This window comes from Xyrauchen texanus, chromosome 9 (genome assembly GCF_025860055.1).
Source record: "Xyrauchen texanus isolate HMW12.3.18 chromosome 9, RBS_HiC_50CHRs, whole genome shotgun sequence".
Taxonomy (NCBI): domain Eukaryota; kingdom Metazoa; phylum Chordata; class Actinopteri; order Cypriniformes; family Catostomidae; genus Xyrauchen; species Xyrauchen texanus.
The window spans coordinates 21,351,924-21,367,513 of NC_068284.1; the positions used below are offsets into that span (position 1 = coordinate 21,351,924).

The following is a 15,590-nucleotide window of genomic DNA, read 5'->3' on the forward strand; positions in this document are numbered from 1 at the left end:
CGTGTGGTAACATTCCTCTACCATTGCACTAAACAAAAGACCTCTCTCAAGTTTTCCATGCCAGTGTTAATTTGGTCCTGGTTAAGGATGCGACTATAAGTGCAATATGCTAACAGATTTTCCAAAGCATCTGGCAGATAAAATTCACTAGTCCATAAGACGTTGTACGTACATAAGACCTCATTGTAGCCAAAGATTCTTAGAGGCAAGTCAGTTTTCACGGTGGCCATATTGGTAACGCCTTCAGTCATGAAAGGACAGCAAGGTTCCCCAATTAGTTTTCACAAAGGGCCAAATTCTGTCAACAACAGAAAGCCACTCTCGATGTTATGATAAAGTGTTTGTGCTGCTATTATTATTATTGTTGTTGTTTTTATTGTTTTAAGAGTGACAACATAAATATTCAGATTTTTATCAGTTCCTTTTCTCTTTTTTTCTTATTCAAATAATTATGAACATTTTGCTTGTATACAGATCCACAAAACTACACAACTTTGGCTGTTAAAAATGTAAAAACTAACAAACAACAACAAAAACAACAACAACAAAAAACAAATGAATAATCTGGATCCAAGACCATAACCATGCCTTGAACTTTGGGGACCAAACCATTTTGTGGGTGGGGGGTCACGGGTGTTGTGGTCACAAATATAATGGTCCTCTTTGGTCCTTTAATATAGTAAAGGCACTGAATGCAATAATTTTCTGAATAAAGGCTTAAAATGCGATACAGGCCCAAATGTGTATACTTTTTGGTATTTTTAAAGTTCTCACAGTACAAGACAAATACTGTGTCTGCTTTGCTAGCAATTTGCCTGTTTCAGTCATATTTTCTTTTGTTTTTGTGCAGTCTCTAAGTAAAGTTGAATATAATTTGAATTTATTTTCAATATGTATAATTACATGACTGTGTCAGCTGGCTAACAAAAAGAAAATTCACAAATTGATTTACTGCCCTCAAGTTGTCCCTCATAGTTTTTTCCTCCCAGTAGAATCTTAACACAATATTTTCTTCAAGAATCCTCACTGCTCTTTTCCATACAAAAACAGTTGCTGCTGTCAAGGTCCAAAGAGAAAATAAAAATCTGTTTATGGCCCCAGAAAGATTGGAATATAGTACACTTGTCATAAGGACTACTGTTATGATGTCTTTATACTGAACCTTTAATAGTATTTTATAGTATTTGCCCTTTTTTAATCCTGAAAGCTCCTGCTCACTAAAAACTGTTATTCTATGGAATAGATTTGCTAAAATATATATATTTTTATGTTCCAAGAACAAACCCAGCATATGGGTTTTAAACAACATAATGGTGAGTATATCAAATATATTGTGTTAAGGCCCTTTCTGGATCCCTTCATGCGAGTAAACTGTTCCTGCTCATCTCCAAATGGGATCTCCTCCCTGCACTTTCCTAAATTGCAGATTAAATTATTATACCTATTAGCATTTGCTACAGCTTAAAGCACAAAATATACCAGTTGTGACGTGAACACTGAGTTTCTGCGTACAGCTGATTGCTCATCTTTCAAAGTAGCCTACAACTTCATCTACCTGTGCGCATAGACAGGTGTTTGGCAAATGCACGCTACAACTGAGATACTTGACTATTTCTCTTCAGGAGTTTAGACACAAATGGGGCTTTTCCACTGTACAGCTCAACTCGACTCTGCTCTCTTTTTGGGGATTTTCCACTGTAGATAGTACCTGGTACTTTTTTTAGTACCACCTCGGTCGAGGTTCCAAGCGAGCCGAGCCGATACTAAATGAGACGTCAAAACCCTGCAGATCACTGATTGGTTATAGAGAATTGTCACTATCAGCATCACTGGATTTGCAACATGGGACATCAACATGCTAGTTTTAAAGTTAGCTACAGCGATAGCAGTATCTTTTGTTCACATGACTTTCGAATTGTAATATGAAATCTTGAGTCAATAAACAAGGTGCAGATGTTCCTCTTGTTAGCGCTGAACGAAACAACGCAAAACGAAGTCTTTCAGGAAGTGTCTCTGCTGATGGCAGCACACGGCTACCACCGGACCTACCAACAGTGTAGGGAAAAGTTACAAATATGTAAAAGTGACTACAGAACCATCAAGGACCACAACAGCCGGAGTGGTTCAAACAGAAGAAAGTCGAAGTGGTTCGACCAAATGGAAGCTATATATGGCAATGGACTGAGCCACGGCGTTACTGGAGTCCACGATGGAGGATGGTATGTTTTGTTATGTTAACTCTACACTCACCTAAAGGATTATTAGGAACACCTGTTCAATTTCTCATTAATGCAATTATCTAATCAACCAATCACATGGCAGTTGCTTCAATGCATTTAGGGGTGTGGTCCTGGTCAAGACAATATCCTGAACTCCAAACTGAATGTCAGAATGGGAAAGAAAGGTGATTTAAGCAATTCTGAGCGTGGCATGGTTGTTGGTGCCAGACGGGCCGGTCTGAGTATTTCACAATCTGCTCAGTTACTGGGATTTTCACACACAACCATTTCTAGGGTTTACAAAGAATGGCGTGAAAAGGGAAAAACAACCAGGTGAACATAACTGTTACACATGTGTAAAATCACCATGCAACAACTGCTTTATGCAGCACAATAAGCTAGTAGCTAACAGCTAGCGGTTGTGTTATTGTTTATAGTCAGTAATGTTTGTGTCGCATTTAAGATGATGTCACGGCAGTAGAGGCACGATCAGGCTATAATCCCACCTACGTTGATGTGGCACAAAACTGCAGTGGAAAAGCAAGCTCAGAAATGTAAAGCGAACAGAGTCGAGTCGAACCGTAATGTGCAGTGGAAAAGTGACAAAAGATGTCTTTCTTTTGTTTTGCCGGCGATTGCATCTTCTTGCGCATCTTCATGAAAGCAACAGCACAATGGTGAGTGTTACCACCTTGTGGACCCTCTATTTAGTGCAAATAATTCCAGACGCATACCCATTCTGCACATTCAAAGACACGCTGTTAGAAAAATCAGGCTGCGCGTGTTCAGTGCTAGTGCACTCTGGTGATGACAAAATTTAAATCAGGGGCCCTGTACACAGATGCTCAGCGTCTGACCAAAGTATACTTTGGGCTTTAGCGCAGGCCAAACAATTGTCTCTCGCGGGTCGAATTTGGAACATGTTTTCATACCTAAGAGGAGATCTTCTGGATCCTTCACCACAATATGGGCATTGAGTTCCTGCAGCTCTTGATGCAGCTCCTCTAACTTCTTGTTGGACTTTTTGAGCATATTATCAACATACGCCAATCTCTTTTTTTCAGTGGTGACCTTTCTAAGGTTCTCCACCCCCTCTTTGATCTTTAGCTCTTTGCGGATCTCCCTCTTGATCTGCTCCTTGATTTCATCTAGCTTCTGTTGCACCATGGTATCAGACAGGTCAAGGTTGTGCCCCAGGCCCAGCCGCTCCGAAACCATGTGAGCCTGTACAAAATAAAGTGTGCATTACAATGTTTGAAACAATGCAACATATTTGGCTGTCTATACACTGCGCACCCAATTAATAGGCAAATTGTATTATTCAGGATTCATTTTATTGTTGAACAAACACAATGCTCTCAGTCAATCCAAAATGATTAAATTCAAACCTGAATGTTTAACAAAGAAAAAGTGAGTTTTGTCTTTCTCAGGGGAAGTGTGCACAATTATTAGGCAACTAAATTACAAAAATAATTTCTCCCAACTCAATTGTTTATTTTCAATAGAGTAGTTGCAACAAATAAATGTAATTGTCATTAAATAATATGACAATTAAATAACATTTTTGACCTTTCAAAAATAAGACACCCTTCTTTTCAATAACTGCCATGAGCCTTCCAACCATGGTGTCTGTCAGTTTCTTGATCAGTTCACGGTCAACTTCAGCTGAAGCAGCAACCACAGCCTCCCAAATACTGGTCAAAGTGGTGTATTGTCTTCATTCACTATAAATCTCATGTTTAAGAATGGCTTAAAAGTTCTCAGTAGGATTTTAGTCAGGTGAGGAAGGGGGCCCAAGTCATTATTTGGGCATCTTTTTTGAGGCCCTTGCTGGCTAGCCAAGCAGTGGAGTACTTGTATGCATGTGATGGATCATTGTCCTGCATGTTGAGGACTTCTTTCTGTCCCACTGCATGAAAAAATAACTTTACAGAAACTGGCAGTAGGTTTGGGAGTTGAGTCCATCTTCAACTCGAAAAGGTCCAACTACCTCATCATTAATGTAAGCAGCCCATACCAGTACTCCTCCTCCACCTTGCTGGTGCCTGACCCTGTGTCCATTAGTGATCCAGCCATCTGGTCCAGCAAGAGTCACTCTCATTTCATCTATCCATAAAACCTTGAAAAATCTGTCTTCATGTATTTCTTTGTTCAATCTTGACGCTTCAACTTGTGAATATATTCAGTGGCAGTCATGTTTCAGCCTTCTTGACCTTGGCCATGTCTCTGAGCACTTGACACCTTGTACTTCTGGACACTCCAAGTAGGTAGCACAGTTCTGGAATATGTTAGCATTAGAGGATAATGGATTCCTGGTAGCATCACGTTTAATTCTTCTCAAGTCTTTTGCAGTTAATTTTCACCTTTTCTTCTCCATGTGTTTTTTGCACCCCAGTCGCGACATACCGTTTGATTGTCCAGTGATCACGCCTCAATAGTTTTGCTGTTTCAAGAGTGTTACATCTGTCTGAAAGGCATTTTACAATATTTGACTTGAGTCCCCTTTTATCTGAGGTAATGAAGCTGCCTAATAATTATGCACACCTTGATATAAGGTGTTAGTCACTTTCGCCACACCCTCCCTCATTACACAAATACATACCACCTGAAAATTATTGAATCCAATAAGCATTCAAATTTATATGGATTGGAGTTGGAAAATGTGCATGGAAATAATGATAAGATCACAATATTCACTTGCCTAATAATTGGGCACACAGTATATATATATATATATATATATATATACACTACATAATATTAGTTGAGAAAAGTGTGTCTCTTTATACTGTATTTGCTTTGCTTTAAAAAAATAAAGAAATAAAAAAAAAACATTCATAGTCACCACCTGAAGGAAATTCCTTCCAAAGCAAAATTATCACCTTCAGTGACATGAGTCATTGTAATGCATTCATCTACTAGTGCACCCTGCACACTTACCCCATAGTCATGCACTAGCCTAATGCATGTTCACACAAACAGGTACACATACACACACAGTATCACTGACATCAGCAGGGAGTATAACTGTTATGAGTGGGGGAGCCAAATCCTGCTTAGCCCAGTTCTTCCAGAGCTCACGGACAACATGTAAGACAACTAACATGGGTCATCTAATCTTCCTCCAGGGGGAAAGTGTAGCAATAAATAAAGCAGGTCTATTGAGCTAAAAGCAAAATGCACTTACTCAGGTCTAGGAGAAAATGTGAGGCGAGTTAATATATACATGAGTGGTCTGTCTCCTCTCTTATAATATAGAGATATTTGGTGTGAGTTAAAGTGAGGTCCTTCAATAAGACATTTATACATTAAAAATACAGTGGCACATGATGCCACACCCTAACTTCAAAACTTACAACTTTTTTTTATATTTGTAATTACTTCTTAACAGCTGGTCCCATTTATCTATGTTTCTCTAGTTTAAAAAACAGAAATACTTCCATCTTCATTTTGATTTAAAACCTAACAAAATAAATACATTGTTTTTTTGTTTGTTTTTTAGAAGAGCTTTCTTTTTAATAAATTGTACTTGGTTTGATATTTTTGTTATCTAATGCATCTAAAATGAGTCATGCAATCATGCTCAAATAAATTTTTTGGCCACTGTATAATTCTCCTAAATTCTCCTGTTGATTATGTTTTCCCCTTTAGAAATAATGAGTGGATCGGAAATGGAGTGGATCTTCTGAAACTGTGAACGATTTGAAATCCCACTGTCTGCTGATAAGCTAAATAAATTCACTGCTGTAAATGTTTTGACTGCCTGAGCAGACAACTATGACTCATGAGTCAACTGAAGGTCATGCTAAAGCAACTTCTGCCCTACATTTTGAGTACTATCAGTAGGAAAATGGCATTGGCACCTTATCTCTTCCTCACTTGTACTGCACATTGTGCTATGCTCAGGAAAACAAACACAATTTAAGGTCACAAAATATTAAGAAAACACAATCTACAGGACAAAAATGTATCTAATAACGATGGGTTTTAATAATTAAAGGAACAGTTCACCCAAAATTTAAAATTCTCTCATCTTTTACTTTCCCTTATACCATAACAGATGTGTATGACTTTCTTTCTTCTGCTGAACACTAATCTTCTAAAATATTTTTTGAAGAGTATTTCATCTCTGTAGGTTTATATAATACTAGTGAATGGTGGCCAGAACTTCAACATAAGGCAACATAAAAGTAATCCATAATATTCCAGTGGTTAAATCCATGTCTTCTGAAGTGATATGAAGTGTGGGTGAGAAACACATCAATCTTTAATGGCTTTTTTACTATCAATTATCCTCCATGCTCAGTAGGTGGCGATATGAATGATGTGAATGGCCAAAAACAAAAGAAGGATCTGGATGTGAAAGTGGAGATTTATAGTAAAGAAAAGGACTAAAATATTGATCTACTTCTCACCCACACTTATCGTATTGCTTACGAAGACATGGATTTAACCACTGGAGTATTATGGTTTACTTTTATGCTGTCTTTATGAGATTTTTGGAGCTTCAAAGCTCTGAGCACCATTCACTTGTACTGACCTACAGAGCGGAGATATTTTTCTAAAAATCTTCATTTGTGTTCAGTAGAAGAAAGAAAGTCACACATCTGGGATGGCACAAGGGTGAGTAAATGACTTTTGGGTGAACTATTCCTTTAATTCTTCCTGCTCTGAATGTTCAGACAAACACCATTTTTTATCATTTTTACCAACACCAACATTTTAAAACCTCTCATTCACCACATAACACTAAATTACTTTGGCGTAGAGCATTCACTTTTCATAAAACTCTTGGACTAATCAGGTCTGGAAAGGGAAGAATGCTGACAAAACACGTTTCAGTAATAACAGGGTAATTTCCAGTTTACGATAAGTGAGAAAAAGTTGTTATCTGAACACTCTGGCAAAATGACATCTGCCATCAAGTGATGCAGCATTCCAGGATACTGAATTCATAAATGATTATGTCTGTTCCTAAACAACATAAAATTTTCAATTAAATGGAGAAGAACTAATAATCATTCTAGCAAGAATGAAGGTAAATAACTAACAGTCTCTAATGGTAATATGAACTGACAGCACACTGACGTTCATGAGATGTCTTCCATTGGCCAACATAATGATCATGATTTTTAAGATGACAACTCTAAAGTCAATAGCCCAACTTTCATAATAACTAACACTCGGACAGTAAATCTGTTATGGTTATGTCTTAAAATGATGTCCAAATATGCTGTCTAGGCAGGCAGCTCACTAGGTTGAGACACAGCCAGTGGGTAATTCTCACGAAACCTGTCAAGAAAATGTCCTGGTCCTGTTTTACTCCAAACCCATAAGAAACAGATATGAAAATATTTAGCATAATAATATTAATGGTACTAAATGTAGGCTTCATTTTATTAATGCATTATAATTTCATATTTTATGTAGCCTATTGATTTGAGGTTCAATATGACATGAACATTTTCTTGACAGGTTCGTGAGAATCAACCCAGTGTGTACAATTCCAATCCACCATGTTTTCCTTTAGGCAACATCGCTTAAACCAGTCCATATTCATCTGCTATGACTTCACAGCGGAACAAAACTTCTTCAAAACTCCTGTCGTAAGTATTTTTCGGCCCATATTCCCTGTTGTCCCGTGTCAAGAGCTCTTTGGCGAAGGGTGCAAAAGAATAGTAGTGGTTTGGGAGGAGAGAGAGAGAGAGAGAGAGAGAGAGAGAGAGAGAGAGAGAGAGCAGCGCTTCGGGCGCACATCATGTTTTTCGATCAAAAAGTTCGCAGTGCACCCTTAAACAGTCTGACGTGCACTTTACATACATAACGCATGAAATGCATAACTTTTCCTACCTGCATGGGATCGGCGGCCATTTTGGTTGTGAACTCTTTTGAATCAAACTCACTGGGGAAGGGGAGGTAAGTCACTCCCAAAAAAACAAGCTTGTTGGGTTTCCGTCTCAAGCGAAAAGCGCTATATTTGGGGTACGATCCATAAGATGGCAGCCGGAGGTCGCAGGGGGTCCCATGGTTGATTGAGCTGTTGGTTTGTTATGAATGTAGTTGTAGACCACAGCGCATTGCGGAGATCCCGGGGCGAACACAGAGCTGTGCTGCTAATATTGAAAGGGGAGGCGGGTGGCTGAACGCCCCAAGTGCAAGTTTCTGTTCCCGCAGTTCAGCTCAGTCACGGCCAGTCCACCATCGATCATGTGATCAATAACAGTTTCACAAACAAAGAGGCTTTAAAACAATCTGATTATTTATTCTGTTGGACTTATTATGTAGAAGCAATGCAGTTATTTTCATTGTGATTTTTTTCAATTTACTGTAAAATAAAAAAAAAATAAACTTAAAAGGTAAAGCAACCAGCTGCAAAGCGTTTTTGAGTTTACTCAACATCAGGTCAGTTAGTTGTAGCCACTTAATTCAAGTTGTATTGTAAATTCCATTTACTAAATACAAGTTCAGGCAACTCAAAAATATTAATGATTTTTAGAATAGGGTACAACCACTATTGATCAATTGACTATTAGGCACACCTTTAAGGACATTTTGCGTCTTTTTTTCTGGTCACCAAGTGTATCAAGATTGAAAAAATTTTATTTATTTTTATTTAATATTTGATGGAGCAACATAATTTGTGTGAAAAGAAATAATAACGGAAGGTTGTTTTTAATTTAATCATAAAAATAAATAAAAGGTTGACCCCATACTTCGGAAAAGGCCCCTGGTGGGGTTATAGTGATAGTGTGTAAATAAAGGGACAATAGTTATAGGGCAATGTTTTTGAAGTTTTTGCTTTTTTTTAGCCCAAATATGATCCTTTCACTTATTGTACAGTTATTCTATTATTTAATGGCAGTTATTTTTATTTAATCACCTTGTTCAAAACTTAAAATGACAAATATGTATTTTGTCTCTTAATAAATGTGATTCTCGTTAGCTTCGTAAACTAGCAACATTTGGAAAATTATTAAATATTAGATCAAATAACCTAAAACTCAAACTTTAGGCATTACTCAGTCTCATGGATGAGGAATATTTTGCAGTGTATAGTGACAAACAGGTGTAAGGGAAAGTACTGTTTTGTTTTTTGTTGCTTTTTAGTGTTTGGCTGGAAATACAATCAAAAGTGCCTTTTACCTCAGGGGGCTTTTGAAGAAGTTCAATAAACTTGCATTTTTAAGTACAGCTGACCATCATTTTTAACATCCTTGATATAAAATAGATTCTTGATTGAGCAGATAAAGGTGCATGGTCCCTTTTTAACTGTTATTGGGACTTATTGGACTTGCACAAGCCATTACAAAAGGCCTTAAACTATAGGGATTTATTATGTAGAAGCAACACAATTTATTGTAATGTGATTTATAATATAAGAGCAGGACACATTCTATACAGTATATATAAACATACATACATACATATATATACATATATTAGGGCTGTCAATCGATTAAATATTTTAATCAAATTAATGGTACAGTGTCCCGATTAATTAATCGCAATTAATCGCATATACAAATATTTGCTGAGAAAGCCACTCATATAACAATAAATCGATATTTAATGGTTTAATAATTATCGTATCTTTCCATAAGACATATATATATATATATTAGATTGCAGCACTACTCAATCTAATAAGATTTATTCCATGGGAGGAATACTGTAATTTAAAAGATAAAGCCTTTTTAGAAATAAATAAATAGCAAAAAGTCAAATATTTGAACTGATATTTAAGAGACAATTGGTTAAGTAAGATTGCAGAAGCACAGACTAAAGGTAGATAAATAGTATTCTCAACATGGTTGTGTCACAAGTATTTCCAAAAATTTTACGATTAAGAGAAGGTGATGGGAAGGTGCTTAAATGTAATTTAGCATGACACATGCAGGTTTTAGTGATTTACTTGTAGTATATTTTATTACTTACAAAAGAAATGTTGTTTTGTGTAAAATTATTATTGTTTCAAAACCTTAAACATTTAATGGGTTATTCCTGCATATAACTAGGTTACTAAAAAGGTTGGGGAGTAACGGAATACATGTAACGGGATTACAAAATTTCAGTAACTGTATTCCACTACAGTTACAATTTAAATAATTGGTATTTAGAATACAGTTACATTCAAAATGTGTTTTGATTACTGAAGAGATTACTTTGCATTTTATTGTCATTAGTTTCATTTAATATTTAGTCCTTTAAGATGGAAAACATTTATACATATAAATGATGCAATCCAAAGTGCATTTGAATAGCAGTGAAACACTTTCTTATGATGTGTTACAGTCATACGAGCAGACAGAGAAGTTAGTTTGAAGTAAGTTTGGAGCACAAGAAATATAAATAAACCTTGTGTAAATTGTCATCTTTATGCTAAGCTAAAATGCTATTTCTAGCCATTTTACATGCAGATTATCAAGAAAATTCATTTTAGATTTCTTTTTTCTATTGAGACCTTTGATATTAGGTAAAAATCGTATTCTTGATAATAATGTTTGTATTGTTTTCCTGTAAAAATATCAAAATATCCTAAAAATAAGATCAGTTTGATTTATCTGGTTTTAGAAACAACACCGCATAAGATATTTAGGTTTTCAGAGAATGTATTTTTAACACGTGTATTTTGTCTTACTGTACTGGCAGAGTTTTTTAGTCAAATCAAGTGAAAAAATTGCTGAAAAAGTTATCCAAAGTATTTAGAATATGTTACTAACATTGAGTAATCTAACGGAATATGTTACAAATGACATTTTACAGCATGTATTCTGTAATCTGTAGTTGAATACATTTTAAAAGTAACCCTCCCAACCCAGTATACTAATAGATGCTTTTGCTACTCAGTATGTTATTGTCATGCAAATACGTTCCTACAGATACAGTTCTCCATTCAGCCAACAGAGGGGGATGTTTTCCATAAATTTTTCTGTGTCCATATTTAACCTTTTCACAATTACGAAGTACACACATCATATCATTAAACGGTGGTCCTTTTAAATGTTTTATTTATTTGAAACAGAGAAAATATTACTTGTTACACAGCACACTTTAGAGACAAAAAACGATATACTCACATAGATATCCCTGGAAAGCAGTTTCAAAAGATGCAGGGAACCAGATTAGTTAGCTAAATGAAAGACATCTGGACTCTCTGGATGCTTGTAAAACTGATTTGTATGGACAGTTTAAGTGCAGTGATATCATAATTATGGACCAAGCAAAACAGCGGTTGCATTAACAAAAGAGAAATATCACTCATATACCAGTGAAAGATGGGTGGATTCAATGTTTGTCAGCAAAAACAGTTGCAGAGGTAGCCCACTGAAGTTTTTAATACTATTAGATACCACTACTAAATTATTGCAGGTCCACAACAGTATATTTATGAGAAAGGTAATTCAGTGCAAACCAATTCATAATTGATTATGATACGCAAGAGCACCTGCTAATATTGCTTTTCAGCTCCAGTGGTTAACCTCATTTACACTAGCAGATATTGCCACATATATTGAATTTCCACAATATTAGACCTTCACAAAATGGTCTGTTGCTGACGAAGCAACTACAGGGTTATGTGAAATCTTGAATATGAAACTAGGTGCTCCATTAGTGTGTCTTTCTTGGAGCTCAGTTCAAAAGCTCAGTTCAAACAATGACCAGCTCATAACTTCTGTTCTGAAATATTATGTTCCTGGAGTGAATCCATGTGACTGTTTGTTTCTGGAGAAGATGTTGGCCTGTCCCGCTCACAGAACAGTTCTCCATTCACATAGTGAAAATGATCACCAGGTATTAGTTGATTATGGCAGATGGAGCATACAAAACACTGCAAGAGTAAAAAAAAAAAAAAAGAAACTTTAGCATACAGCCTAAAAACTATGGGTAACACTTTACTATAAGGTTTGATTTGTTAACATTAGTTAATGCATTAGGTATCATGCAACTAACTATATATTTTACATCCTTTATTAATCTTTGTTAATGTTAGTTAATACAAATACAATTGTTTATTGTTAGTTCATAGTGCATTAATTAATGATAACATACAACATATATGTATAATTACTATATGTTGAAATGAACATTCACCAATTTAATAAATGCTGTAAAAGTTGTGTTCACTGTTAGATCATGTTAACTAATGTTCTTAACAAATGGAACCTAAGATAACTTCTGAATTAAATGTATTTGAATGGCTCAGTTTAAGAAATTCGATTACCTTGACGTGGAAAACATTTCCCTGTGCCCGCATAACCATTTCACTTGCTGGGATGGATTTATTGCAAGCCCTGCAGACTCCGCTGTTACCAAATAATCTGTAGTGAACAGCATAATCAAATATAAATATGTTATTACTAAGGAAGCACTTTACAACATATATACCGACGTATTGATGCTGCTTGATTAGTTTGTTTCCTCATTAAAGTGTAATGCCACATTCTCTGTCTTGTTACAGTAACAGTGGATGATGAAATTCAATGATAAATAAATCTGTATAAAAATTATAAATGTAAATCATCAAGCAGCTGACAACAAAACTGAGTAGGCCTATCATGTAGTCTGACCTTATATAGTCACTTTTGCAGAGGATCAAGCCACGCTTGGTGAAACACGAAGAGCCCATTTCTGCCAGCTGGGCATGGCAGCAGGAACACTTGAGACAGTGGCAATGCCAGTATCCATCCAAAGCAAACAGGAGGAACCGGTCAGAAATCTTGCATCCGCATCCAACACACCGTTTCCATGCCAGAGCCCCCATTCTAACATGAGCTAGTTGTGTACTGCAGGCAGTGTTTACCATAATAACTGGGTCACTACCTAGAATAGATTTCAGAAACATGTTTCATAACAGAGAACGTAACATAATTATAGCCTCTTGATCAGTTGGCAATCGGCCTTTACTGAACCTCGTCTGTCTAGTAAGCCGTCTTACTAATGAAGTTTGCACACCAAACGCGTCCTTGCGCTAAAACAAAAACAGTCTAGACTCAGAGCTACGAAACGCAGCTCTCTCGAGACACGTTTTAACATTTAATGTTCTATCAAACTGGACACGCTGCGATTCTGCGCGAGAAAAAAAAAAAGTGTTTACTGAGAAAACAAAAACGTGTTTACAAATGAAAACAATGAGAAAATTCGCAGACGGACGCAAAAACGTGTGCGGTGTGAACGGACCCTACTTTCTTGACACGACCGCTGTCAACTTTCCGATCATGTCACAGACTCATAAACAGAAAAAATAATTGCGCAGTCAAACGATGATCCAGTTGAATTCGTCAAACACAGACGTCCCACCATATCGTGTCTTTTTAGGCAAAAAAATAGATCTTATGAATATGGAAGATAATTAATTTACCTACATTTGGCATGTCATCCATGAGAAGTCCTTAAGTTCACGGTGAACGTGAACGCTGCGCTACGTTGAAAACACAATTCTATCCCTTTTAACATCCGTGCGGTGACGTCGGGCACTTTTCAACCAATCACCTGTCACCTAAATTTTGACCTGTTCGGGCCGGTATTTTAGTGCTCCTTGGCTCGGGCAGGTACAATATTTAGACACTGCATGATTATTGATGTAATCAGCATCTCAATTGCGCAGGTCATATGACCACTGACATTTAACGGGCTGTTCAAATTGTAAATCATAAAATTGACTCACAGCTCCATAGGCCTACACCAAAATTTATTTGTCATCGACAGAATTTGTGGAATAATATCGACCCCCCCCAAAGGCAGAAATGTGAAGCTGATAATATAAAAAAAAAACACAACACATTAATTCTTCTGTTAAATCTTAAGTAGGCCTATTATTTGAGCTGTAAAGTTGTATAAATCTAATTTTACTGTCAATTTAGGGTTTGTTGATTTTATCATCATCATGGCAACAAAGTTGTAAAATTGACTATAACTTTACACATAGTAAGTGATTTTATCACACTAAAATCATGTTAACATGCATATGTCTTGTGGCAATACTTTTGAAATAGTGAGTATTATAACATGGAATTCTTAATAAAAGTTTGGGAAGAACATGTTAATTTAATCCAACCACACTGGAGTAATCGTAGCATACATAAACCGCCACTTACCTCTATCCGGCGATAGTTCTTCCGCCATCCCAACTCCATCTTCATGGCTAGTTACCACTAAATCAGACAAGGAGACTCTAAATCAGAGTCTCGAGCTCGAGCCCTCCATTATGGACAACGAGCCACATATGTTTGCCTTCTCTTCATTCAAAGATTACATGAACATGTGCACTTATGAATTACGTATTGGCCCCATTCACTTCCATTTTAAGTATCTCACTGGAACCCAGATTTGAGCTTCTTTTCTTTTTTAAGAAAAAGAGGAACAAGTCGAAATTCAAATTTTTTTGTGTGTTCATCAAGTGTTACTAATGCTGTTAATTGATCTTAATTTGTATTGAACCCGGAAAGTTCCTTTAAGAGGACATTTTTTAAAAGCTGCGTCATATTCCTCATTTGGAGTTGAGGGACTCTCTCTACACACACACACACACACAGCCAAATCACTATGAAAAGAAACCCTGACAGCAGTCTGATTGGTTGGTAATAGAAAATCATCCGTGAGAAAAGGATCCCGGCTGTCTAATCATCTGTCTGTCATTTAGACTTGATTACCATCTATACAATACAATAAAAGTAGTTTGGGTGAAAAGTGTTAGTCATGGGAACCAGGAAAAACTGTTTGTCTTGTCAATTGATCTTAATTTAAACCTGCACACTCTAGATTACAGAGATGTAGACAGAAGGGAGAGAGTGTTGCGTTTGTTGCTTTCTGTCTCTCATTATGGTGCATTATGTCACTATTCAATGCCCCTTTAATGTAGGAAATTAGTCTCTGATGACACGAAGCCATTAGAGTGGCTTAGTGTTGATGCAGTTTACTTTGAGAACATTTTATTTCCATCTAGACTGTCTGAGGCTGCTTATATCTGCACATTCAATATATGAACAAACACCTGTGAACTTTATACACTTTATTTAAATTAAAGGGATAGTTCACCCAAAAATAAATCTCTCATCTATCACCCTCATGCCATCCCAGATGTGTATGCATTTCTTTCTTCTGCTGAACACAAAGATTTTAGACAAATATTTCAGCTCTGTAGGTCCATACAATGCAAGTGAATAGTGGGCAGAACTTTGAAGCTCCAAAAGCACATAAAGGCAGCATAAAAGTAATCCACACAACTCCAGTGGTTAAATCAATGTCTTTTGAAGCTCTAAAATTAGTGTAGGGTAGAAAAATATTAATATTGAAGTCCTTTTTTTTTTAAACTATAAATTCCCCTCCCTGCCCAGTAGGTGGCGATATGCACAAATAATGTGAATTGCCAAC

The 15,590-nt window shown here is 36.4% G+C and overlaps 2 protein-coding genes across 4 annotated transcripts in view; both read right to left on the minus strand.

The window, feature by feature from the left end:
* Nucleotides 1-8,372, minus strand: part of LOC127649182 (serine/threonine-protein kinase N2-like) — a 39,433-nt gene extending 31,061 nt beyond the window's left edge. The window contains exons 1-2 of one of the 2 annotated variants that reach the window (XM_052134163.1): nucleotides 8,070-8,372; nucleotides 3,152-3,443 (exon numbers count right to left, since the gene is read on the minus strand). In XM_052134163.1, coding sequence (XP_051990123.1) covers nucleotides 3,152-3,443; nucleotides 8,070-8,090 — 313 coding nt within the window. In that variant the 5' untranslated portion in view covers nucleotides 8,091-8,372. Of the gene's footprint in view, nucleotides 1-3,151; nucleotides 3,444-8,069 lie in introns of those variants that run through there. The other variant, XM_052134164.1, reaches the window with a different exon arrangement.
* Nucleotides 8,373-11,216: 2,844 nt separating this feature from the next.
* Nucleotides 11,217-13,948, minus strand: lmo4 (LIM domain only 4). Of its 2 annotated transcripts, none has more exons than XM_052134182.1 (4): nucleotides 13,579-13,948; nucleotides 12,788-13,040; nucleotides 12,442-12,538; nucleotides 11,217-12,048 (listed from the first exon to the last, which is right to left on the minus strand). In XM_052134182.1, exons 1-4 carry the CDS (start codon nucleotides 13,598-13,600, stop codon nucleotides 11,884-11,886), a joined length of 537 nt encoding a protein of 178 aa, XP_051990142.1. In that variant the 5' UTR covers nucleotides 13,601-13,948; the 3' UTR covers nucleotides 11,217-11,883. The 2 variants fall into 2 exon arrangements, with proteins under 2 accessions (XP_051990142.1, XP_051990143.1); XM_052134183.1 differs by having other exon boundaries at nucleotides 12,788-13,036; nucleotides 13,579-13,943.
* Nucleotides 13,949-15,590: the final 1,642 nt, after the last annotated feature.